Source organism: Rattus norvegicus, chromosome 19, assembly GCF_021556685.1.
Source record: "Rattus norvegicus strain SHRSP/BbbUtx chromosome 19, alternate assembly SHRSP_T2T, whole genome shotgun sequence".
Classification (NCBI taxonomy): domain Eukaryota; kingdom Metazoa; phylum Chordata; class Mammalia; order Rodentia; family Muridae; genus Rattus; species Rattus norvegicus.
The window spans coordinates 14,036,222-14,062,612 of NC_141552.1; the positions used below are offsets into that span (position 1 = coordinate 14,036,222).

A 26,391-nucleotide genomic window follows, 5' to 3' on the forward strand; every position below is an offset into this window, starting at 1 on the left:
GAAAGACCCTCAGACAGAGGAGACTCTCGCTCCAGTCCTGAGGACAATCACCACCCCATGAACACACAGGACTCAGTCTTGATGTAAAAACAAGAGGTTTACTTTGGGACACCAATGCACTGGGGCTCGACACGGTCCTCACGCTGGAGGGATGTGAGGAACCTCGAACTACAGAAATGTACAGCTTAAACAGTCATTTACGATCACACAGTTTCATTAGCTCAGCTATTTCGGTGTCAAGGATAACTAGGCAGATGTCTCTCGGCCTGGAATTCCTGGGATAAGGCCATAACCACATCAATGCAGCTATTTCAGTACCAAGGATGTCTGACTTGATATATGTTTTCTTATCCTGGGGTTCCCAGGACAAGGACCAAGGATATATGTCTTGGCAGGTGTTTCTCTTCTGGAGTTCCCAGGACAAGGCTATAGCTATGTCAGCCTATAGCACAGCTGCATTCAGTACCAAGGACATCTCACTTCTATAGTGGTCAGTCAGCTTCCCAGAGATGTTTCCTGTCTTGTAATTGCCCTGCAGTAAATATGTTCTATACCCTCTGTTCTTATGGTCGGGCAGCTTCCTAGAGAGTGGGTGGGAATGTGCTTTCTGTACTTTCTGGTCTAATGTCTAATGTCAAGGGGCTAAGCGAGGGCCAGCTTAAAAGATTCTCATTCTTAAGAAATGGCTGTACTGATATATAAATGGGGATCTTTCATATCCACTTTCTTCCAAGTCTACCAGCCATCTCAGATTGTTGCTGTAATATGCCTGTCAATCAAGGACACAGAAAAATAACTTGATACACAGCAAGGACATGGCAATCATATCCTGTGTTGTTATGTATGTTCTGGATGAGGTTTGTTAAAATGACAATATTGCACAAAGCTTTATATAGGACCCATCAAATTAAGGGTCACAATGCACCGTCATAGCTAAAATGGCCTGGTCAGAAGTGACCACTGGATCTCTCTTCTGTAACTTCACATGAGAGGCTCGTGCTTTTTGTGTTTTTTTATTTTTCTGTTTTTTTTCTTATTTATTTATATATTTATTGCTTTATATGTTGTCAGGAAGATAGTTCAAGTCATGGATCTGCCCCCAAAATCTGAGCTTTGCTACTAATACTGTAAACAGTATTAGTGTATGCATTCAATAAAATAACTTGGTTTTTTTTTTTTTTTAGTACGATAGATGCTTTTGTGTTTTGTGGGGTGATCCATGAAACAGGAGTGAAGATGCTTGTTTCTTACTCTGTACACTGAGTTATGTCTCTAGGCTTGTCCTACTCCATTGGCTGCACCCCCTCACACACACACATCTGCTGACTATTTTATTTTTTCAGATGACCTTACACGTTATAGCTTAGAGAGGCCTGTAAGCAATCCTGCTTTGGTAACTTAAGTGCAAAGAGGAGAGCCCCACACTCAGCCTGAGGGTGCATTCACTGGTAGATCCAATATTTCAGTTTCCTCTGCTAACAGATCACCACATTGTTGCCAGGACAATAATGAATGCAATTCTTTCTCCTAAGGAATCTGGTGGCAACTGTCAAATGTTAAGCACAAAGCTTCAGGTTGTACCTATAACACACACCCACATCGAAACCTATCCTACAGGCTATTTCTGGGTGTGATTTCATGCACCTGCACATGATGAGACAGGAGACCTCTTTGGCTACTTATAGGAACTGGTGTGATTTCTCAGTAATCTTTAATGGGTAATATTGCTGACTGAGGAGAATTTGAGGTAGGATGAAACATTTCTGTGCAGGGATTGGGGAGGAAGCACTCATTTAGATACATAGCAATGACTTAGGTTTTTCCAATCAAGCCTAGAGTCAAATTTGGCTTTGGAAGCATGTGGTGCTCAGTGGCTATGCCACAGGGAAGTCTCCTGAAAAGGGCACATCAGCTTTTGCTCAGTACAGGGAGAACATTAGCAGGGAGGCAAAGTCTGTTCTCCGTGACATCAGCCGTCCCTTCGTGGACATTCTATTGTCTCCTAGAGAGACCTTGGAATCCCTGTGATGTCACCAGTATCGTTGTGACAACCAATTCCCTACTTTTTCTCTTAGTGTCCAAAGGATATATCCACAGACATGTTTGCCCGTCTTTGTAGGCGCTTTGGGAGAGTTGATGTTGATAGAGAAGAGTCTAGAGTGAAGCAAACGAAACCTAAAGGTAATGATGGACACAGGACATGGGGAATGTGGAGTAAGTTCTGGGCAGTGTATGTTGAGCTTCCTGTCAGGGGTGAGTGTGGGGGCCTTCCGCTGGCCTTTTTAGTAATGGGCCACAACCACTGGAACATCTCCACAGATATTGAATTCCATGATTATCACAATTCCTGAAAGTCAAGGTTTTCACATCATTAGTTTCTCCATAACCACATGGAGGATATGGCAATGCCTATGCTATTATTGGGTGAACTTCTAGTCTTTACTTTTACAGTACATTCGGTATGTTAAATTGATATAATAACACCATAAGTAGTCATGGAGGGGATAACTTTTCTGAATTAAACAGGGCATCAATGTACTTCACTTTCATTGCTTCTTTAAATTCAGTGACTATCTGACAGTAGTAAGAGGGAGAGAACTGTGCTCCTGGCATGACCTTATATTCTTAGAACTCCTTTGACTACCTCTGGCTGACGGGGCCAATCTTACCTTCATATATTAGAGGTTCTGTGTGGCAGATATTTTTCTACAGTAGCCAAACTATATGGAGCAGGTAGAGAAAGAGCCTGTAACCTATTGGCACTTCTGGGGCATTTGTCATTTCAGTAGGGGGAATTAATAAGTCTGTTGACCATGTCCCCCCCCTACATGACTTTTTAATGCGAAGTTATTGGACTAGAGTAACAGTGTAGGATATGTGAGTATCCCTGATCGATCAAGTCATTGTGGATGCTGAATTGATGATCTGACTTCTGAAACCAGAGGGGTGAGGGTCCTGAAACCAGGTTGTAGCCTGCGTACCTGATAATAATCCTGGAGAAGGCATCTCTCTGGTACTTGTAAGCCTGTGTGGGCGGGCATAGGGAACACCTGGCTGCTTATATCTCTTGGTCTCTATATAGTAGTGGGGGAACTGTGATCCACTTAGGATGCCTCTTACGCAGACCAAACTCCTTGCAGTGACACTGGCTTCCAAGCATGTTCTCCTGTTTGGACCTCACTGTGGTCTGTGTATGCTCTATGCATTCGCCCCATGCGGGTTCACTTTTGTTCTTCTACCTACAGAGGCCTGCAGACAGATGTCATCCCCTGAAAATATCCTAAACAAGGTGCAGGCCAACGAGGAAGAGGAGAGGCTGAATAGAGAACTGGAGCTAGCTACCAAGGAGAGAAATGAGCTGACAGAACGCCTCCTTTATGTGACAGGTGGATCCATGAGCACGAGGTATGCATTGCTCCAAACAAACGACCTTGTTCTAAACCTCATCTCCCATAGAGAGGAGATTCAGAACCTGACCCTTAGTGAGGAGTGAGTTTGGAAATGGACTCTCTGATTCCGCCTGTTGAAAATCTGAACTTGTGATCTGAGTGAAGAATTCAGGGATAAAGTCACTGGAGCATGAGTTCCCAGTGTACAATTGGAAAGCCCTTGACAGGTGGTAGCTTTGCAAGGTTCTAGGTGCTGTGAGTTTGTGGACAGTGTTTGTACTTGCTAGGAAGGTGACTGAATGCTATCATCTCCTGGCAGCACCCTTAGGTGACATGTCCCACATTGTTCATATCAATGCTTAACTAGAAGGCCTGAGGCTCAGGCCTGTTCCTTCTTGTCTGTGTGCCTTAAACACTGAGACAGTAATGGTGCATACATTTCTACTGATTCCCATTGTGCTCTTTCCATATTTGTCTCTCTTTCTCATTCTCTGAGTCTGTTTACTTTTCTTTTCTTGTGGGTGTGTCCCAGTTTGTGTGTCTGTGTGTGCACAGGTCTGCATGCATATGCACAACTTTTATATGTTTCTATGTCCCTGCACACTTGGAATTTAGGGGTCTGTTTTTTGACCTCAGGATATACCTGTATAATAGTTTCATGGAGGTGTAAGTGCTTTATTTTGGAAGCCCCACTTTCAACAGTACAGTTCTTTGCCTTTGTGGTCACATTTGTCTATACATTTGTATGCCTTGGGCAGATTATAAGTTTGTGGCAATATCTGGTCTCATCTCCAGAATTATGTGTACTGTCTGCCTCTAGAATATTAGTTATTCGGCTTGTAGCATTCCACTTGTCAAAACAGGAAAATTGAAATCAGAGGATTCTGGATGTGTTTGTGTGTGTGTGTGTGTGTTTGTGTGTGTGTGTATGGGTTTGTGTTTGTGTGTGTGTGTGTGTGGTTGGGTAAGCTCTGTGGCCTAGGCTCTTGACAGCATAACAGGTTTGAATGCAGATCCAGACCTCCTGATTGAAAAAAGTGAGCCAGGGAACCCTTTATCTGGGTGCTTAGCTTCTGTTGTCCTGGGCACACAATTCCAAGTTTCTGAAGCTGAAGAAGATCCAAATATGTAGAATTCAGAAAGTGTCCTTCCAGGGCTGGGGTAGTACAGGACACAGCCTGAGTTCATATAATCCTAAACCTCAATGTTCATTGGGTTCTATCTTCCTGGGGCCAGCCCCTACTTCAGGCCAAATCCATTTTATGAAAACTTGAAGATAAAGGAGAAAGAGGTCATGTCATTACTGCACAACTTAGACACAAAGAACACTGAACATCGTGAGAAATTTCAAGAGCTCAAGAAGGAGATTAACTTCTATCGGTAAGTACTGGTCAGAAGGGCCCATCACTTGTGGAATGGCCATGTCTGCCTCTCTTTGTTCTGGACCGGAAAGTCTGCAGCTCTGGGCCCATCTCTTCTGCTGTTTAAATATCACTGTGCCGTGGGTCTTTTGGACTCAGTTTCAGTTCCATAAGAGACTGTGACTTCTCAGCACAGTGTCTATGCATCTTTAGAAGGCTCTGGATAGAACTACACTGATTCAGGCATCAGAGTGTTATTAGGCCAACCTGCGGCTCTGGGGTCATACCAGGTTTAACAAAGCTCAATGTGTGGACCACATGGTTAGCATGACCTCCCTTGGTTCTACTGTCCTCTTGTGGTTGTTTACTGCCTACTAATTGATGCTGTCCCGATGCATTGGGCTCTCATGTGTAGTTGTAGATCCCTTGTTCTTTTGGACAGACATGGACTCTTATTGGTGCTTGGGTCACAGAAACAATTTATTCTTCCCTGGATTGGCCGTTTGCTGTTTGTGCAGCAGCCTTACATGTATGGAGATGTATTCTTTGAAGTCTTTATGGGTATCTGTGTCCTGGTGGAGTTTGTGGGATTTGGCAGTTAGAATGGGAGGAAGAGGCTTCAGGATCTTACTATGCAAAGTGTGTTTCCAGAAACCTGCACAGCCGGCTCCTGATGGACCAGGCATGTATGAAGAAGAAGTTGGTCACATTGAAGCAGGAGAGCAAGGAGTTACAGCGATATTTGTTTGAGTTGAACCCGAAGGATGAAGACGAACAGGAGAAGGCCAGCAACCTCCAGACCCAGCAAAATGTGGTAGGAACAAGCAGCTGAGTCAGATTAACAATGTCTGATACCATTTGCCTATTGGATGCATCTTTGCTTCCCCTATCATCTTTCTAATCTCCCCACACCCAATCAGTCACCCTCCTCATGTGATAGAGTTATTCATTGCTCTGTTTATGCACAAGTATCCTGGGAAGTTAACCACTCTTCAGAAACTGAATTATGGGCAAGTACACTTCTCTGCCCTTTTTGAAACTGCAGTCCAGAAATGGTGACAAAGGAATAACATATCACATGACTGCATCTCCCTATCACAGATTGGATGCTATGAAGAGTTTTGAATGAGTTTTTGGTCGTGTGACAAAGGTCATACAGGGGTCATGTGATGGTTGGAAGCACCTTGTAGGGATAAGAACCAAGTGCAAATGGCAAATGAGTCCTGGTCATTGGCTTTGATCTGGGTATCATGTGGCCTTCTCCTTTCTTTCTGCACCCCAATGAGGTCTCTCCCCATTTCCCCATTCTTGGTTTGCACTGGTAGAGTCTGAGAAGCAGCTTGTTCTCTCACAGTACTGTGAGGGTTGCTGGTGATGTTCCCAGCCTGCAGAGATATCAGCAATGATTTCAGTGAAAAGATCAGTGCTGTCTGTCCAATGCAGCTGAGGGAACAGAAGGCAGCAACTTGACAGCTGGTATGCATGTCCCCACCAAATCAGTGTCTTAATAGCTGCCTTCTCCTCCCAGGTCTCAGAAACTGCAGGAGACATGGCATAGGACGGATCCCAGGAAGACAGCCCCCTGAGGAATGAGTTTCTCTCTCAGGAGTTCCCTGTGACGACAATCCTCACAGTCAAAGACTTTTTGGGGGAATATTCTTCTTCTCAGATAATTTCCTCAATGTATAGAGACCCTAAATTTATGTATCCGTATGCCAGCCTGTCTCATTGAGGTATTTCTCCTTTCTCATACTGACAACACCATTTGAGAGACAACTGAGGGGACTGCCTTGACATCTCACGTCCTAGAGGAGAAACAGCACTACAACTGTGTTTCTAAATGTTCATTAAGAAAATGCTGTTAAGAAATGTTTTTGGTTATGATTTTCATTGAAGTTTTCTTTTTGTTATTTCATAGTTATATATTCTTGTTACTGTTTTTCATTTTTTATACCATTTTAGTTGTTCATTTTATGCCTGTTTTTTGTAAATTGTATTCCTTATGAATAAAAATTGATTTGTAACTCTTGACACTTAACACCATCTTATTCAAGGGTCCTTTCCCCTCCTGTAGACTTAGAACTGACAGCTGGATATGGATCTTTGCATGATCCAGTGAATTCAAAGCCACCAAGCTGTACACGGGGTGATAGTGTCTTTTGTGTGGTTAATGTGACTTTTTTTATGGACACACACTTTATGATGTAATCACTGACATACTGTATCCATGCTGTCATGTCTTCTGCTCATCCTAGTCTATATCAGTCTACAACACACATTCCTTATTGACTGTGTGCACCAGATATTGAGTAACACACACTCATGCCTGTAGAGCTGCAGAAAAAATGACAACTTACACAGAGGAATATAGAATAATCCTAATCGAGAACCATGTGCCTCAGTTTTTCTTACAATACAGCATTATTATTAAACCACAAAGATAATGACCATCAACTCATTTTGGGAAATAGGTTTTTATAGGTGCTGTTTCACTTGATCATTCATATGCTGTGTTTTTTATTGTTGCTGATTATATTTATTTTTATCATTTAACTCAATGGATCTTTTTTTTTCAAATGTATGTCTGGGCCACTCCTGAGTGCATTTCCCTCATGATCCAAAAGAGGGAATAGCATTCCCCATTGTAGATGATTGTTAGGGACCATGTGGTTCTTCTGAGAGAGCAGCAGATGCTCTAACCTGGGAGCCATCACCACAGCTCCTGTAGGTAGCTTTTGTCCTTCCAGGGCATGTGCTGTACTAGGTGGACACGATCACCTCCCATTTAGGAGAGAGATCTCAGGAGATGTGTATGTACAGGTGGTTGAGCAGTGCCTGCTCAATGTGGTAGGCTGCTAGGCAACCAACTGAACCCCAGCCCTGCTCCACCTGCATTCTTCGAGGCAGAGTTTCTATAGCCCAGGATGGTCTAGAATGCATCATCTGCCTATGTCTTTTTTCCACTAATGCTAGGATGAGGAGCATATGTCCTCCACACCCTTCTTTCCAAACAATGAACATGCTCATGGTCTGGTTATCACATGGCCATGAGGGAGGTAAATAACACTCAGCCAAAACAGAGGCGCATTCCACAGTCACACAGACAGCCTGGACAGATCTGACACGATCAGCACCAGGTTTGACTGCCACTACTTGAAGCAAGGTCCTCCAGTGTTAGGACAACCATTCAAACAGCAAAGAATGAACCTGTTCCCAGCATCCGAGGAGTGGGAGACCCAGGAACCCATGTGTCAATGTGGCCATTTGGAAAATGGAAGTGGGGAGGCAGGGAAGCAGGCAGAACTGGACACAGTTGCAGGGACCCAGGCAAAGAGGGAATATTGGGGCAGAGTCCATGAGATGTCAGTAGGCAACAGGCCAGCTGGGACTAGTGTGGGTACAGGGCTTCTAGTGTGGGTATGAGAGGAGCAAAAGTAGCAATGGTCAGATTCTGATGCAGCATAAAGATGGGAAGGAGCTTAGACCGTCTCAGTGTCGTATAGGGACATTATAGACACTGATGGGCAGTATGGGGATTGCAGGGTCCCTTATAGTGGTCTCTGCAGGTGTCAGGGCTCTGTCAGACCTATGACTATCAGGCAGGCTCTGAGTGCAAGTGAGAGTCACGGGACAGGCCCTGTGTACAGCCTGGTTTGGGGACATTTCCAGGTGCCCCATGGACTGCAAAATAAAGGCAAAGGACACAGGGAAGCCAGCAGTTCCCATGCACAGGACATAAATACTTGTAGACCTTTCTAGAATTTCCATAGACCATCTGTCACTAGTCCTCACTATAGAAGGCACCAGCATTCTGCCCTCTACTTCAATTGGTGAGACAGCTAGTCTAACTCCAGCAGTAAGGCCTCAGGGAAGACAGTAAGAACTCACAGGTGACCTCTTTTACTATTGAAACAGGCTCTTCCTATGGAGCCCAGAGTGACTGTAGGGTCCTAATTCTCCTGCCTCACAGTGACTGTAAATTCAAATCTACCTTCAAGAGCAATTGATTAATAGCACAGGGGGGAAGATCAGATTAAGGCTATCTAAAGGCCCCAGGGTGGTAGGATTACCAGGGTCCTAGTAAGTTTCTCCAGCCTTAATTACAACCTGAGTCAGTCCTGCTGTATGGGATATCACCTGCTGCCCAGTGATATCACAACTTGGAATTCTTTGTCAAATATAAGCTGTTATGGGAATGAAGTAGCCACACAATAAACACTGGTCTGGATACTCCTAGGTCAAGAATCCCCTGTTGGAAATGCCTTGGACCGCACCATTTTACATTCTGGATCCTTCTGGCTTTTTAGCAGATTTATAAATACAAAAAAGAAAAATGGGCATAGTAATTTAAGCCTATGATCCCAGTCATGGGAAACTGAGTCAGGGTGATGGAAGACTGTAAGTTCCAGGGCAACCTGTGTTTCAAGAAAAAAAAAAGGCATGGTGAAGATTCCACTCAAGTAGAAACCAAAAGGCTTTCACATGGGGCCTGCATTCCACTGGTCAGCACTCCCATCGTCACAGCCACAGGGAGACACTGGGGAATTTTTCCCACTGTCTCTCTTTGGGATGCAGTCCACCCCATGATTCTATGTGAGGAATGCCCCAAAGGTTGCATCATGTGAGGGACCTAGATAGTTCCAGGATTGGGAGAATTCAGGAGTTTATTATTAGGGATGATCTACAGCTTTGGCAAAGCTTTTCCCTCCACATGGCAGCCCCAGGTTTGGCCCCAACAGTAAAAATAAAATCCCCCCAAAATAATGCCAACAAAATATCACGAAGCCTAAATGTCTGACCAGTCTCCTCAAAAGTGCACAGGAACCTGACTCCACATTTAGGACCCACTATGGCCTCTGTGACCTGTGAGAAGGGATCTAATATGGGAATTAGTACAGTATGACTTATCCTTATGGATATCTTTGGTGACAAGCACCACCTGACCCCTGAAAACCCATCTACCTGGGAGGCTCAGCACTCATGTCACCAAAAAAGCCCAGATCCTAGGGCCAGCATGGGCAGTAGGTGAAGAAAGTTTGTCCCTCGTGAACATCAGTTGCTGCTCCTGGCCTGACTCTATCCTCAGGAGACAATGTTGCCCCAGAAAGTGTGGGTGTCAATGGCTATTCCCAGGCCAAGGCTGGGATACTGCTGGTCATCCCCGCAGTGACACCTCACCCCTGCATTGTGTGGTCATCCCCGCAGTGACACCTCACCCCTGCAGTGTGTGGTCATCCCCGCAGTGACACCTCACCCCTGCAGTGTGTGGTCATCCCTGCAGTGACACCTCACCCCTGCAGTGTGTGGTCAGCCCCGCAGTGACACCTCTCCCCTGCATTGTGTGGTCATCCCCGCAGTGACACCTCACCCCTGCACTGTGTGGTCATCCTCGCAGTGACACCTCACCCCTGCAGTGTGTGGTCATCCCTGCAGTGACATCTCACCCCTGCAGTGTGTGGTCATCCCCACAGTGACATCTCACCCCTGCAGTGTGTGGTCATCCCTGCAGTGATACCTCACCCCTGCAGTGTGTGGTCATCCCTGCAGTGACACCTCACCCCTGCAGTGTGTGGTCATCCCCGCAGTGACACCTCACCCCTGCAGTGTGTGGTCATCCCTGCAGTGACTCCTCACCCCTGCAGTGTGTGGTCATCCCTGCAGTGACTCCTCACCCCTGCACTGTGTGGTCTTCCCTGCAGTGATGCCTCACCCCTGCAGTGCAGACCTTTGGGCCTGTGGCCTTCAGGATCCGGATTATCTGTTAAACTCAGTTCATAATCAGAATGTTTTGTGTTCAGCCTCTGCCTGGACTGTACTCCAAGAAGAGTTCAAGGTTTTCTGTGGCAACATCTAGCGATCAAGCCTGAGCAAAAGGATTCTCACATCACCCTGCAGGCAGATTCCCATAGTCATTTCTAGTCCATTTAAGCTGCTGCTGAAGATGCCTTGAAGGCATAGCCACAGCGACCCTGTGTGTTCAGAGGTGATGTTTTCCTTCAGGAACCTGATGCTGAGTCTTCTAACCCAGCAGGCGGTCCCTGCATCAGGCTGGAGTCTTGAGTTTCTGTGTTGTCCTGATACCACCTGCTGTGTTCTCCTGGGGCAGAATGGATCTCAGAAGGTCTGGGCCAGTCTCACTGGTTGAGGATTCTTGCAAGGCCTCATCTCCAATTCCTGAGGGAAGGTGTAGGTTAGGAGAATGCCTGGATTTGAAATTCAATGTTTTCAGATTTCAGGATTGGATGAGGGGTACTCAGCATGTGCATGTGTCCATGTCTCTGTATGCATGCACATGCAGGCCAGGGATGGACACCAGCAAACTTCCTCAGTCACCCTACCCCTCTCACACAAAGGAGCTCTCACACAGAAGCTGTGGCTCACAGATGAGGTTGCTCAGGCTTAGAGTCCCAGAGATTCTTCTGCTGTGCTTCAAAACTTTGAGAGAGAGAGAGAGAGAGAGAGAGAGAGAGAGAGAGAGAGAGAGAGATTGATTCTACCAACTTGTACAACCATGCATGCACATATGGATGCCAGAGGGAAATATCCGGTGTCTTCCTTTTCGAACAGGGTCCTAATCAACTATCAGGTCTCTATATCTTAATATCTAGCAGGGGTCCCAGCGTGAGCATAGCCAGGGCATACACATGCTTGGCTGTCAGTCAGGCAAGAGGCAGAGATCTTGTTCTATTTTTCATGGTTAATGCTCTTAGCACCCTTGAGGGCCTGGCGGAAAGCTGCCTGGAGACTGCTGGATCTGATGCTGGCCTAGACAGCCAGGGCTATTGATGATGGATGTCCAAAGTGGCCCTCATTCTTGGCAAACTTCTCTCTTCTAGTCTAAATGTGCTTGGGTGTTTAATGCAAGGACTGGGTTGTAGTTTTCCTGTTCTATCCAGCTGCCCCCTTGTTTTCTTCAGCGGGTCACCTGCCCTAGTGAGGAAAGAGAAGTGTGTGAGCCACAGCACCACCCTCCCATGCTTCTGCTTGCTGATCTGTGGTATCTGTTGATGTAGAACCGTTCCTGTGGCAGTCCTGTTGATGTTTGTGAGTTTTGAGGATTTACGCCAGTGTAGTAATGTGCATAGTCACCCTGGGAAACCCCACAGGAAGTTGGTCCCCAGGTTTCAGCACACAGAAGCACAGGCCAGAAGAGATGCCCAGGTATTGAAGGAGGTCCAGTAGATGTGCTGTTAGTTTCCTGTGTCTGATGCATGATTGTCCCTTGCTTAATAAAATGTATACACAAAACTCTTTAAGTGTCCCACTGACCTCTGAGAAAGAACATCAGTGGGAAGATGGCTTTGAACTCTTAACTCCCTGTTCCTTTCCTCATAACAGGTTTCTGTAGCAACCAAAGGAGAGAAGCCACCTGAGGGAAGGAAGTCCAAGACAGTGCCTAGGAGCAGAAGTAGGGTCTGGCTGTAGAGGGGACAAGTGGCTGGGTATAGGGACTCTAGGATCAGAAAAGAGGTTGCCTGGCATCTCCCACAGCAACGAAGACAGTCACGCATAGTCATGCTCAAAGGCCAGTCTGATCCAGACTGTCCCTCATTTCCCAGGCGATTATAGATGGTGTCAGGTAGCAGTTGAAAACTGGCCATCAGGGCATGATTCAAGTGTTTATTAAGGTATCATGGCATCAAGAGTATATGAGGGAATAGCCATATGTACACAGAACGACTTGCAGATCCAGAGAGCAGGGAGGGAATAGTCAGGAGCTCCTGCTTGCTGCTGCCTTAGGGGTTCTACAGAAATCCCAGTGGCACTTGGGAAGTGGAGGCAATATCAATTAGGGATTGTGGCCACATGGGGAGATTGAGACCAGCCATGTGCTGTGGCATCAGAACACTGACCAGCGATGACAAAATGAAACATAAAACACTGGTTGCTCAGCTTTGATACTGCTGACTGCTGATGTGGCCAGGGGCCATCCGGTTCACCAAAGGCTCAGCCAACAGTTGTCTCTCCACTCAATAAAAGTCAAAGAGTGGCCCAGCTCCAAAACCAAATGTGTGCCCACATTGCAATGGCTCCGGTACTGTTTCACCTCAGCTGCGGAGATCTCAGGATCCATGAGTGTCCAGCACGCACACACCCAAAAGAGACAGTCTTAGGGGTCTTAGGCAGCACTGAGGGTGGTGAGCCTCTGCCTCACGGCTCAACGGCCCTGACCTTGGCATTGTTTGGGCACAAGAGAGCAAAGTGCTGGGGACAGACAACCTGCAGTCTACCATGCTGGAAGGGCATGACTAACACTGATTGATCACATCCATGTGACTACTGAAGCTTTTCCTGCTCTCTGTAGTGGTGACCTTACAGAAACCATGCACACACGGTTTAGACTGTATTAAAGTAGCCACCATTTCAGGGTTCCCTGCAAGGTGCCATGGGACAGTAGTAGCATGAGTCTGCATGTATCTCGACAGTTTTCACTAGGGACTACACACACACACACACACACACACACACACACACACACACACACACACACACAAACACACACATACACACACACTTACTGACATGGTGCACATTCTTTGCACACAGAAGAAAGTGAGTAGTAGTGAAAACACACCAATCATGGAATTGATGGAGGGAGCTGTGGGCAGAAGCTGGGGTTTAGAGTTACTTAAAGGCCCTATGCAGGCTCTCCTTTTGTTGGATGAGAAACTTCAACTGCAATGTGGTTCTTTATTTTCTTTCTCTAAAGCACAGAGGGCTAGGGTGGATCTCAGGGCTTTGAGCATGTTCGGCAAGTGCAGTCACACTGAATTAAATCCTAGGGCTGGAACCCTATTAATCTTCTACAGAATTATAGAGCAGCCTGGATGAAGACTCTCAGCTGAAAATGTGGACAACTCAAGACAGGTACTGGACAATGGCTGTCAGACTTGACTGAAGACTGGAAATGTTTTGCTATCTCACAGGAAAAGAAGGCCCCTTCCACTACACTGTACTCTAAGGACATTTTATTCAGGATAGGATGACATGAACTATTGTCTCATGTCACAGATGTCAGCACAAAGTATCCAAGGTATTGTATGCCAATGGTAGCATCAACAGAACAAAGCACACAGTGTCATGAAGACATAAATTATGAGTTTGTGTAGCAAGACCCAGGCCTCTTCCAGGTTCTTAGATAGTAACTGAGAACCTCAAATACGGTAGTGATGTGATAGTGTGGTGTAAATCTAGTTACAACTAGTTTTGACACAGATGACACTTTTTGTGTCATGGTCAGCTTATAGTGAATGACTAGACCTAAGCATGAGAATAACCAAATACTACATTGCTTCTCTAGCTGCTGAGCTTCTAAAAGCCCTGGGGTGACAGCAAGCTTTTGTGGACACACTGGATTGGTTCTTCTGTACTTTAACTCTCTGAGTCACCTGCACTCTGAGCAAGTTAGATGAATTCCACAAATTGGAAATCAGTCACCTGGAAAAAATACATTCTCAATACGATCCCAGATTGGCCATGGAAAAAGGGTAGCTTGAACTGTCCCACCTAGGTTGGGCTTGCACAGGCCTGCTCTCCAAAAGAAACCTGTGTTCACAGCTGCAGGCTGCATTCACTATGGATGCTCTTGAGGTTCCTCCCTAAACTGCTTAGATTACAATAATTTTCTTGCTAACAATCAAAAAACTGATTATGCCAACCTGGCCTACAAGAAGCTAGTTTCTATTCTGTATTTTATCAGATGTGCAGAATACATATGGTCATCATTGATAACAGGTGAATGATCTGCTCTAATATGGACACTAAGTGATGCTGGAGGACGATCCTGACCCACAATGAGCAGTGGGGACACCAGAGCCCTGTAGGGATGCCTGGCAACCTAACACGTTGAGCACGCACAGCTCAGTAAGTTCCCTGTGAACACACATCTCCTGAGATCTCTCTATTTAATCATAGGTGATCCTGTCCACCTAATACAGCACCTCATGTGGAATAACAAAAGCCACCTGCAGGAGATGTGGTGATGACTCACAGGGTAGAGAACCTGCTGCTCTCTCAGAATAACCACATGGACCCTAACAATTGGGTAAAGTGTGTCAGTGATTACATCATAAAGTGTGTGTCCGAGGAACAGCCACATTCTCCACACAAAAGACACTGTCACACTGAGTACCCCTTGGTGACTTTGAATTCACTTATTAGCCCAGGATCCATGGAACATGCAGAGATCCATGTGTAGCTGTCAGTTCTAAGTCCACAGGAGGGGACAGAACCCTTGAGTAAGAATGATGGTCTTAAGAGTCAAGAGATAGAATTCAATTTTTATTCATAACAAATACATTTTTACAACAAAACAGGATTAAAATGAATAAAAATATTTAAAAATATTTGAAAGTAAAAATAGTAACAAGAACATATAAATATGAAACAACAAAAAGAAAACTTCAATTAAAATCATAACAAAAATATTTCTAAAAGCATATTCTTAAGGAACATTTAGAAGCACAGATGTATTGCTGTTTCTCCTCTAGCCCACATAATGAAAGGCAGTCCCCCAAGTTGTCTCTCAAGTGCTGTTTTCTGAGAAGAAAGTAAGACTTCAATCAGTCAGGCTGGCTTAGTGGTATATAAATTTAGCGTCTCTAAGAAATGACAAATTAACTCAGAGGATGAATACTCATCCAAAAAATGTTGTTACCATTCAGGATGTTGGTCATCAGGGACTCCTGAGAAAGCAACTTATTCTTCGGGAAGCTCTCTTACTGCTGTGTGTCCAATTCCAGCTCTCTTGCACTTTCTGAGACCTGGGAGAGGAAGGCAGTTTTTCAGACACTGATTTGGTGGGGAAATGCAAGCCAGCTGTCAGAATGCTGCCTTCTACCACCTCAGTTCTATTGGACAGTCGACATGGACATTTTAAGTGATATCATTGTTGCTAACTCTGTGGGCAGGGCAAAATCTCCAGAGAGCCTCACAGTAATGTGGGCTGACAATATGGGACCCAGACTTATACCAGTGCAAAACAAGAACAGGGCAATGGCAAGAGACCTCATCAGGTTGCAGGAAGAAAGGAGATGTCCATATGTCACCAAGGATAAAGCCAATGACAAGTACTAATTTGACATTTGCACTTGGTTCTTATCCCAAAGGTGCTTCCTACACAAGAGATCACATGACCACAGAGTGTCATTTGTCAAAGAACCAAGAACTTGTTCAAAACTCTACATAGGATCCAATGTATCACATGGATATGCAATAATATGATATGTTATTCATCTGTCACCATTTCTAGACTGCAGCTTCAAAAAGAGCAGCAAAATATGCTTGCACAATAATTCAGTTTCTGAAAAGTGGTTAACTTCCCAGAATACTTGTGCATAGGCAGAGCAATGAACAATTCCATTACATGAGGTGGTTGGCTGGTTGTGAGTGTAAATTAGAAAGGTGGTAAGAGAAGCAAAGATGTATCAAATTGGCAAATTTTATCAGATATTGTTAAGCTAACAGGTCCCTACCTGATAATGCTGGTTCTGGCCGTTGATGGTCTTTATCTTTCTTGTTAAAGTCAACCAAATATTTCTGGTTCAGTGCACAATCAAGATGTACCTCCTTGCTCTCCTGCTTCAGTGGGACCAACTTCTTCCTACCTGTGTTCTCCATCAGGAGCTGGCTGAGCAGGTTTCTGGAAATACAGTCTGCATAGTAAGATCATGCTGCCCCTTTCTCCCATTCCTACTCCCAAGTCCCACTAACTCTACCAGGTCCCAGATACCCATGAAGACTTAATAAAATGCATCTTGATACATATAAGGCTGCTGCACAAAACATAAAGAGTTAATTCGGGGAAGAATAAATTGTTTGCTTGGCCTGACACCAATTAGTGTCCACACCTCTGAGAAAGAACATGGATCCACAACTATCCATGAAAGCCCAATGCATGGGGGCAACATGAATTAGTACTGGGCCAACACCCTCAAAAGAGGTCAGTAGAACCAAGAGAAGGTCATGCTAACCATGTGGTCCACGCACTGAGTGTTGTAAAACCTGGTGTGACACCATAGGTCCAGGTCAGCCTAATAAACTTCTGCTGACTTCAATCAGTGCTGTTCTCTCTAGAGCCTTTTGAAGATGCCTCGACAATCCTGGGATGAGGAACAGTCTTTTATGGAACTGAAAACTGAGTCCTAATGACCCTGGAACACTGATGGGTAAATAGCACAAGAGATAGAACCAGAGCTGAAGACCGTCCAATCCAGAACAAAGAAAGTCAGAAATGGCCATTCCACAAGTGATAGCCTTTCTGACCAGGACTTACCTAGAGAAGGTAATCTCCTTCTTCAGCTTATGGTTGTTCTCATGGACCTCAGTGTTCTCCATCTCTAAGTTGTGCAGAATTGACATGACCGCCTCCTCCATTCTCTCCAGGTCTTCATAATATGGATTTGGCCTGAAGTGTGACCTGGCCCCAAATGATAGAATACAATGAACATCGGCATTTAGGAATATATGAACTCAGGGTGGGTCCTAAATTACCCCAGGCTGCTGCCTGGATCTTCCAGCACTCAGTCACCTGCCTAGCAAGTACAGAGACTCACCATAAACTCACTGCAATTACAATCTTGCAAAGCCACCAGCTGTCAAGGGCTTTGCAAATGCACACTGGGAACTCACTCTCCCTGACTTTATCCCTGAATTCTTCATTCAGACCACAAGTTCTGCTTTAAAATAAATGGAAGCAGATGAGTCCATTTTCAATCTCACTCCTCAGGAAGGGTCAGGTTCTGAATCTCCACTATATGGGAGGTGAGGTTTAGCACAGGGTGGTTAGGGAGGCACAGCTTTCTAGAACCCAAAACCTTAATAGGATAAGAAGGTGACCTTGCAGACCCAGGAATGAAACAAGAGCATTTGGAGCGATTCATACCTGTTCTTCATGGATCTCTCTGTCAGAAACCTCAGGCGATCTCTCAGGTCATTTCTCTCCTCGGTAATGAGCTGCAGCTCTTTAATCAGCCTCTCCTTTTCCTTCTTGGCCTGATTCTCGCTTAGTTCAGTGCCAGGGGATGATGTTTCTCTCCCAGCGTCTGTAGGTAGAAGAACACAAGTGAACCTGCATGGGGAGAATGCATAGAGTGTTCATAGACCTCAGTGAGGCCTAAACAGGAGAATAAGCCAGGAACCCAGTGTCACTGCTAGGCGATTGGTCTATGCTTAAGAGGCCTCCTCAGTGGATCTCAGTTCTCCCACTACTCTATAGATACCAAGAGACATAAGCAGCCAGGTGTTCCCTATTCCGGACATCACGTGCTTACATGTACCACGGAGATGGCTTCTCCAGGATTATCATCAGCTGAACAGGGTACAGCTTGGTTTCAGGACCCTCACTCCTGTGGCTTCAGAACTCAGATGATAAATTCACCATCCAGAAAACTTGAGTGATTGGAGACACTCAGATGCCCTACCCTGATACTCTAAGCCAACAACTTTGGATTTAAAACGCATTTCCGGGGAGGATATGTTCAACAGACTTATCAGTGTCTCTATGTGAAATACCAAATGCCCCAGAAGTGCGAATAGGTTACAGGCTGAATCTTGGTCTACACGATCCAAATAGTTTTGGTATTTTAGAAACATGTTTGTAACACACACTCTAATATATAAAGCTAACGATGACCCTGCCAGTTAGAAGAAATCAGAGAGGTCTAAGAACATAAGGTTATTGCCTGGAGCACAATCTCTCCCTGTTACTACTGTCAGATACCCACTGTATTTAAAGAAGCAATGATAGTGAAATACATTGCTGCCCTGTCTAAACTCAGAAAAGGTGGACCCTCCAAGACCACTGATGGTGTTATTATATCAATGTAACAGAACAAATGAACTGAAAAGTAAAGACCAGAAGTCCACAGTATAATAGCATTGGCCTTACCATATCCTCCCAGTGGGGATGGGGAAACTAAAGTTCTGAAATCCTGACTTTCAGGAATTGTGATATTCATGGAAATTCAATTCCTTTTCAGATGCTCCAGTTGTTGTGGCCCATTGCTAGAAAGGTCAGCGTAAGCCTGCAGCCACCCTGGCAGGAAGCTCAAAATACACTGCCCAGAACTTACTCCACATTCCCCAGAAGTGCTGTCTTTGTCCATCATTACTTTGAGATGAAAGGCCAGACTCCTTCACTCTAGTCTCTCCAGAATCGACGTTCCCCCTCCCAAAACGCTTGCGAAGACAGGAAAACATGTCTTAGCTTGTAACTGCCAGACTCAGACTGAGAGAAACTAGGGCACTGGTTGTCACTACAACACTGGTGACATCACAGAGGATTCCAGAACTCTCTAGGAGACAATAGAATGTCCAAGAAGGGACAGCAGATGTCATGGGGAGCAGACTTTCCCTCCCTGCTAATGTTCTCCCTGTACTGAGCATAAGCAGAGGGGCCCTTTCCAGGAGACTTTCCTGGGGCAGAGCCACTGAGCATCTCCTGCTTCCAAAGCCAAATTTTCCTCAAGGCTTGATTATAAAAACCTTAGTAATTCCTATGCATCTAAATGAATGTTTCCTTTCAAATCTTTCCCAAAAAATGTCTCATCCTAACTCAAATTGTCCTCATTCACCAATGTTAGCCATTAAACCTTCCTGAGATTTCACACCAGCTTGAATATGCAGTCAAAAGTTCTCCTGTCTCATTATGTACAGGTGCTTTATATCACATCAAGAAATAGTCTACATGGTAGGTTACAACATGCGTGTGTATTAGGGGAACACTCATGAAGTCATGTGCTTAGCAATCGACAATTGCCAGAAAATTCCTTAGGAGAAAGAGTTGAAGTCTTTAAGGTGCTAGGAAAAGTGTGGAGACCAGTTGGCAGAGGAAAATGCAATATTGGAGACACCAGTGAAGGGAACCTCATGCTGCTTGTGGGGTTCTGCTCTCTGCACCAATGTCGCTAAAGGAGCACTGATCACAGGCCTGAGTAAGATGTACCATGAGCTTCTATCAGAAAAATAAAATAAACAAGAGATATAGAGGGTGCACAGAAATGTCTAAAATGAGGCTATAAACATCATTAAGTGGATAGAGCAAGGTCCCAGCACCTGTACACTGGGAAATGGCCACCACACCAAACACAAAAGTAGTAACACATTTATCATAGTAAAACACATTTATAATAGTAAAAAATGAATACTTTATAGAATGCACCCACTAACACTGATTGATCACATCCGTAGTTCAAATTTTGGGGGCAAGTTCATGGCCTTAACTACCTTTGTCTCAACTTATATAGCAAAAAATAAGAAAGAACGAGAAAAGACAAAGTCAAAACTAAAAGCTCAAGCTTCTCATATGAGGATTGCAGGAAGTGTTATATGGGAGTCAGTTCTGATTAGGCCATTTTAGATAGAACAGTGCATAGTGACCCTTAATGTGATGGGCCCTATATAAAGCTTTTTGCAATATTGGAATTTTAACAAACCTCATCCAGTATGTACGGAAGAGGCAAAGATGTGATCACCATGTCCTTACTCTGTATCAGGTTATTTTTCTGCATCCTTGATTGTCAGGCATAGAACAGCAACAATCTGAAATAGCTGGTAGACATGGAAAAACATGGCTAAAACTATAGTTGTGGGTTACACACCTCAACTGTGAAAGGCTAATGCTGTGTGCACAGTCCTTGGAGGCCACTCTTTTAAGCCTAATTATTTCAAACTGAAAGGAGGTTTATCTGAGCTCAAGGTGATCCTGGCCAGCCAGGTAGAGGGCAACATGTGATACTTGAGACCCTGTTTTAAACCAGCACAGAAATCCACACTTCATTCAAAGCATCATCTACGAATTCTCGATTATTTACCATTCTCTCCCTACCAGTCGTTCTGTTTGGAATGGTAGAAAACAACTGGAACTGATCTTTCTATTTTAAGGACCTTGATCTCTCTTTTTTTGGGTCCACATTAAGAGTGCATACAAATGGACATCACCATCTGAACATCTTAGTATTATCTACTCTGTATATATAGCATAATACTGTGCCTATGACAGTCTTAAGCTTCCTTGAGTGTAGTTGCCCCATCAAGAAGTGTGAAGTTCTGAGTTCAAACCCCAGTGATGCTTTAAAGGGACTAGAAGAAAGCCATCAGAGATACTCCACTTCTTTGTCCTTAGATTAAATCAAGTTGACACAATGTGAACCTGGTGGGCTATTTAACCATGCATCTTTCTCCCAACCCCACTTCCACGAGTTCAGTCCATGGCAGAATTCATCCCCCACCATCCTAAATATTTCTTTATATATTTCTACAAGAGCCAGGTTTCTTTTTTTTTTAATAGAATTAGTTGTAGGCAATCAACTGCTGCCCTATGTGAGAAATGATTAGTATCTATTGCAACTTACCACAGTGTATTTGTGTATACAAGTACATTATTGGAAATCCAGCATTACTGAGGGATTGGAAACCAGTGCTGTGGCCTTGCCTTTCTGTGCCTCTTCCTGGCTCACAGGCAGCTGGGGGCAGACCTTGAGTTCCTCTTCATGGACAGAGTGATGTTGAATGGGCACTGAGCAGGCAGAGAAACACAGCTGAGGCAGCTCCTTTCAGTTATTAAACACATCATCTCCTTCCGATCTTAAGGGCTATTGCTGAGGTCTTGCCCCCATACCTACCTTAATAGCAGTGAATTTGTTACACAGCAGCCAGCTCTTTCCTATTGCTCTGTAATACGCCTCCACATCATGGATGCCAAGAAAAACACTAACAAAGAACAAAAAACTCTGACGTTGAACTGTGTGGTGCTGGTCACATACCCTGTTATGTTCTGTATGTTATGAGGTTTGTTAATCTTAACAAGTTCCCCAAGTGTATTCTTCACATAGGACCCAATAGATTCAAGGAAAACAGGAACAATTATGTGTAAAATGGCCTGAGTCAGGGCCCACAGACCGAAGCATTTCCAACACTTGTGCACCAGCCCATGTGGATTTTGCAATGAGCTGGGCCTAGCAATGTCCAGTACACAGTTGTGAGCTGTTGCTCTGGTTGAACTGTATTGGTGTGTGCATTAATAAACTACACCTATTTAAATGAATTCAGTGTCCTGTGGTTTGAATCCAGACCCCTTGACACCAGGTCTTCCCTTCTGCAGCACTCGGGAAAAAGGCTAAGTTTAGGAAAGGTGACCTCTTGTCATAAGTTATGTGACAAGAGGGATGGTGAATGATCCCTTGTGATAAGAATCAAGGTTTCCTCTGTGGTATTTAGGTCTATACTGGCCCTGTGCAACAGCTTCAAGAACCCATTTCTGATTTTCCTTGGGATTCCCGTGATGATGCACTCAGACAGGATTGGAAACAACCAAAACGGTGGTCAGACTTGATTTATAAAATGTAGGTAACATTGCAAACTTATGTTGTAGGATATTTGATCATATTGTCATCCCCAATATTGTGTTATTTACTTAGAAAAATACCTTCTGGCTGTGTAGTTCAGTACTAGCACCAATATTTAACCCTAGAGCTATTTTTGTTTGTTTGTTTGTTTTTTGTTTTTGTTTTTGGATGAACAAGTACTTTCCTATTTTGTGGCCCAGCCCTATCTCTTACTTCTTTGCACAGTCATAGAGAGACCTCAAACATATACTCAGACAAAGCCAGGGGAGTGTATAAAAGGGCCTAAGGCAATACCACATAATGACATTGAAAGTGGGCTCTCTTCTTCATGCACGCCTCCAGCTCTCCTGACATCTACATGAATTATAACTCCTAATGCAGTGTAAATGATGTCTGCGCTATTGCTGAAGGAATCATGAGAATAACAACTGTAAACATTCCACCATGGATAGAATTTGTGGAAAGAGGCAACTGGCAGCCAATGAGAGGGCTCTACAGTTAAAGGGGCTTGCTGTCAAGTCTGATGAGCTTGACTCAATCCCCAGGACCCACGTGGTAAAAAGGAGAGAACCAAGGGCCAAGCTGTCCTCTGGCTTCCACTCATGTGCTTACATGTATGTGAGTATATATGTATATGTCTGTATGTACGTGTGGATATGAATGTGTGTATGCATGTATGTGTATACGTGTATATGTATATGTGTGTATATGTCTGTCTATATGTGTGTATAGGTGTATTTGTATGTGTGTATATGTATTGTATGTGTGTGTATGTGTGTATGTATATGTGTATGTGTGTATGCATGTATGTGTGTATGTGTGTATGTGTGTGTATGTATGTGTGTATGCATGTAGGTGTGTATATATCTGTGCATGAGCATGAATGTGTATAGTCATGTATATGCATGTGTTTTCAGGTACGTGTATTCGTGTTTATGTACGAATGTATGTGTGTATATGTATGTATGGACACACAAACACACACAATGTTAAAACATAAAAAGCTCCTTGGAGTATTCACCATGCCTGGATAAGTGGTGACCATGTGGGGGAAACACATGTCCATGTAAGCACACCTGTTCACGTGCACTGAGCAATGCCCAGCCTGGTCTAGAGCTCACTACCTGCCCAACGATGAGTTTCTGCCCACCTGGTCTTCTCAGAGCCAGGCGACGATTGTTCCTGCCATTCCAGTTCTGTTCCAGTTTCTCATGCCACAAACCTTCTAGCTTGAATCGCACCTACTGACGCAGGAACCTAACAGCCTCCAACCCAGTGAAGTAAGTAAACTTCTTCCTGACATCCTCAGGCTTGGTGTCCCCCATGAGTCACAGGGAGGAAGGATGGCATGCACCAAGGAGAAGGGCCATGGGCAAGGAAGACAGGATCATAAGTCAGTCATCCCTGACACCAGCAAAGTGTGTGCTTCAGAGCTGGCTCTGCTCACTCTTGTCCCAGTGGCAGGACTTAAGAGTGGTGCATACCTGTCACCCAGCGCTCAGAGACGTCTGAGGCATGAGAACCAGGAGTTCATGGCCATCGTAACTAATGGTGAGATCAAAGCCAGCCTGGGCTGCATGAGACTCAGTCTCAAAGCAGGCAAGGAGGAACTTGCTATATTTGAGCAAGGAAGCTGCCATCCTCCTGGGTTCTAAACATTCACTGCAATACAGAAAGATGCTAGGGCTAGTGTGGCAGAAAGTAGGAGACAGAGAAGCCAGGTTAACCCTCACTAATCTTCTCATGCTGTGTGAGCTATGAGTAGATGGTGCCCTATACACTGTGGACAGGATGGTCTCTCAGACAGTTCAGAAAGCCATGGAGGACTCCAGCAATTCTCCACTTGGGTGTCACTTGAGTCTTATATGTGTGTGTTTACAAGCCAAAACATAAAATCCATAGGTGACTGTGTGAATTCAACATGGCCCAGCCATGTGCTGGAATATTATTCAGCCTTACATAGGATTCAGATTCTGACCCTTGAACAGGAATGAGAATGGTAGCCATTCTCCTAAGTCAGACCTCCAGGCAGTGCAAAGACAAACTAACACTGTATGACACCACTGAGGGCTGCAGTGTCACCAGTTATATAAAGACAGAAAGCAGGAAGGTTTACAGAGCCCCAGGGGTGACATGGAGGGGGGAGGTTGGAGGGTAGGTGTGTAAGTGGGACTGAGCCTCAGAGGAATCAGACATGGCTGCAGAATATGCATGTGGTTGCCTCCCATACCTGTGGGTGCTGCCTCCTCAGAAAGGCAAATACAGCAAAAGAAAGGACCAGAGGGGACAGGCTCTGACCTCCTGTAGACACACACAAATGACGTGACAGAATGTGCACACTGCTGCCTTGCTGCAGGAGCAGTTGAGCTTCCAGAAGGGTTGAAAGAGGCTGGAAGGGCTGAGCATGGCACTGAGTTCAAGGACATAGCTTTAGGTCCTGGGGAACCTACGGTGCCCAGGCCCCATCCTGCTGATACTGAGGGACACAGCTGACATTCAGGGTGATGGCTGGGCTGGGCTGGGGAATAGGTGTCCACTCTCACCTGCTCCAGCTTGAAGATGTGCTGGGTGAAGTAGGACTGCAACTACTTGTTGGATTCATTGATGCAAACCTGCTGGAAGCTATTCTGTTCAAAGTCCTCAAATCTGAAAATGGCCAAGACACCAATGGGCAAGCACTGGGAGACAAGGTTTTGATATAGCCGGGGCCTCCTGGGAAGACTAGCCGTCCTGAGAGGAGTTGCAGAAGAGGGGATGTCTTTTCCTGACCTGTTTGGTACCCAGTGTTTTTTACCAAGGGTTCCTTTATTACTTCTTGATGGAACCAGGCCTGCACATATCCAGGAAGCATTGGGGTGGAACCTAGGCTTGGTGCCCACATGCTGGCATCGCTGAGGGTGAAGCCTAGCCTATCACACTTCCAGCAATGAGTGCAGATGCCTGGGTTCCTATATAATGGCGGTTCTTACCGTTCCTAAAATTGTGACTCTTTATTTCAGTTCCTCATGTCGTTGTCATCCCAACATAAACTTATTGGAGAGCTACTTCATAAGTGTCACTTTGTTACTGTGAGTAACTGTAATGTAAATGTCTGGTGTGCAGGAGCGCTGATGTAGAACCCACAGATTGAGAGCAGCTGCTGTAGAGGATGAGAGTCCCCTGCCAGCCCTGGTGTTTGCAGAGATCCCGTGGGTTCCTAGTCTCCATGGCTTTCCCAAGGACAGGGTTTATTCTTGGCCGTCTCAGGGCCTGGGACCTCACAGAAACAGCCTCTCCCATGTCCTTCCTGTTGAGAGTGTGGTTGGTCCTCAGCACAGTCCAGTCAAACAAGGCGCGGTATAGACACTTGGCCAGGGGTCTCCTGCAGTTATGGCCTCTGGACAGAGGGGTTTCTTACCTGGGGTGGGGCAACCGTGCCAGGTACAGGCAGTGATGCTCAGAGTCAAGACCTAGTTTTGTCTTATTTTCATAGACAAAGTTGCCCAGGCTGGCCTCGAACTTGCCGTGTAGCCAAGGATAATTAAACAACTGATCCTACTGCCTCTACCCCCCATGGCCTGGCATTGCAGATGAGTGTCACCAGAGCTGGCTTGTCACAGCTGCTATACGGCTCTAAGTCAGGGGCCTCATGTGCAGGAGTTTTATGACTGTGCCATCCCAACCCCGCAACCAGGGTTTTCACCTTTCTCCTGCTGAAGTCTGCTTAATCCTACCCTGGCCCCAGGACACAGCAGCTGTGGGAGACTCAAAGTCTGGGGCTTCAGCACAGCATGGGTACACAGCATGGCATGCAGCCTACACGGCTGTGAAAAAGCCAAGGAAGTGCTTCTCAGCTCACCCCCTGTAGGAGTGTCTAGCCCATCCTTCTCTCCATGGACACAGACATCTGCTTCCAACTGCCCGACATGTCCCTCTGGTTTTGACTTTCCTGGATACCATGTCAATGCCACCACACAGAGTGCTGCCTCTACTGGGGACACTCACACAACCTCTCTGGGGGACATCTGAGCCAAGCAGGGATTGGGTGCACTGCAGAGAGGTCAAGTCATGTTGTGAAGTACCTTGTCCCACAAAGGCTCACTGTTCAGGGAGTTGACTGGAAAAGTAAGCTTATGCCCCTGGGCAGGGTCCCCATAGGGAGTGTCCTACACCCTGCCATCAGGTCTATTCCTGGTGCCATGCAAATTCAATTTGCAAGACCCAATGCTCTGGAAATGTCAAGAGCTAACGGAAATGTACCAGGAAGTGCACACCACAGCAAAGGGAGAGGATGGCACAGAGACCTATGCTATGGGT

At 45.2% G+C, this 26,391-nt stretch overlaps 2 protein-coding genes across 14 annotated transcripts in view; one reads left to right on the plus strand and one right to left on the minus strand.

Annotated features, from left to right (window-relative positions):
• The window catches only part of LOC134483340 (disks large homolog 5-like), an 82,647-nt gene extending 75,512 nt beyond the window's left edge, over window positions 1-7,135 (plus strand). For 4 of the 7 annotated variants that reach the window (XM_087595443.1, XM_087595441.1, XM_087595444.1 and 1 more), the window contains 5 exons: window positions 2,076-2,181; window positions 3,246-3,405; window positions 4,626-4,769; window positions 5,402-5,564; window positions 6,279-6,786. In XM_087595443.1, coding sequence (XP_087451569.1) covers window positions 2,100-2,181; window positions 3,246-3,405; window positions 4,626-4,769; window positions 5,402-5,564; window positions 6,279-6,308 — 579 coding nt within the window. In that variant the 5' untranslated portion in view covers window positions 2,076-2,099 and the 3' untranslated portion in view covers window positions 6,309-6,786. Of the gene's footprint in view, window positions 1-2,075; window positions 2,182-3,245; window positions 3,406-4,625; window positions 4,770-5,401; window positions 5,565-6,278 lie in introns of all 7 variants that reach the window. The other 3 variants (XM_087595448.1, XM_087595446.1, XM_087595449.1) reach the window with 2 other exon arrangements.
• A 7,880-nt stretch (window positions 7,136-15,015) lies between these two features.
• LOC147998808 (disks large homolog 5-like) overlaps window positions 15,016-26,391 on the minus strand; it is a 50,462-nt gene continuing 39,086 nt past the window's right edge. For 4 of the 7 annotated variants that reach the window (XM_087595473.1, XM_087595478.1, XM_087595474.1 and 1 more), the window contains 5 exons: window positions 17,634-17,793; window positions 17,025-17,168; window positions 16,225-16,391; window positions 15,408-15,513; window positions 15,016-15,289 (listed from right to left, as the gene is read on the minus strand). In XM_087595473.1, coding sequence (XP_087451599.1) covers window positions 15,449-15,513; window positions 16,225-16,391; window positions 17,025-17,168; window positions 17,634-17,644 — 387 coding nt within the window. In that variant the 5' untranslated portion in view covers window positions 17,645-17,793 and the 3' untranslated portion in view covers window positions 15,016-15,289; window positions 15,408-15,448. Of the gene's footprint in view, window positions 15,514-16,224; window positions 16,392-17,024; window positions 17,169-17,633; window positions 17,794-18,822; window positions 18,980-26,391 lie in introns of those variants that run through there. The other 3 variants (XM_087595472.1, XM_087595477.1, XM_087595471.1) reach the window with 2 other exon arrangements.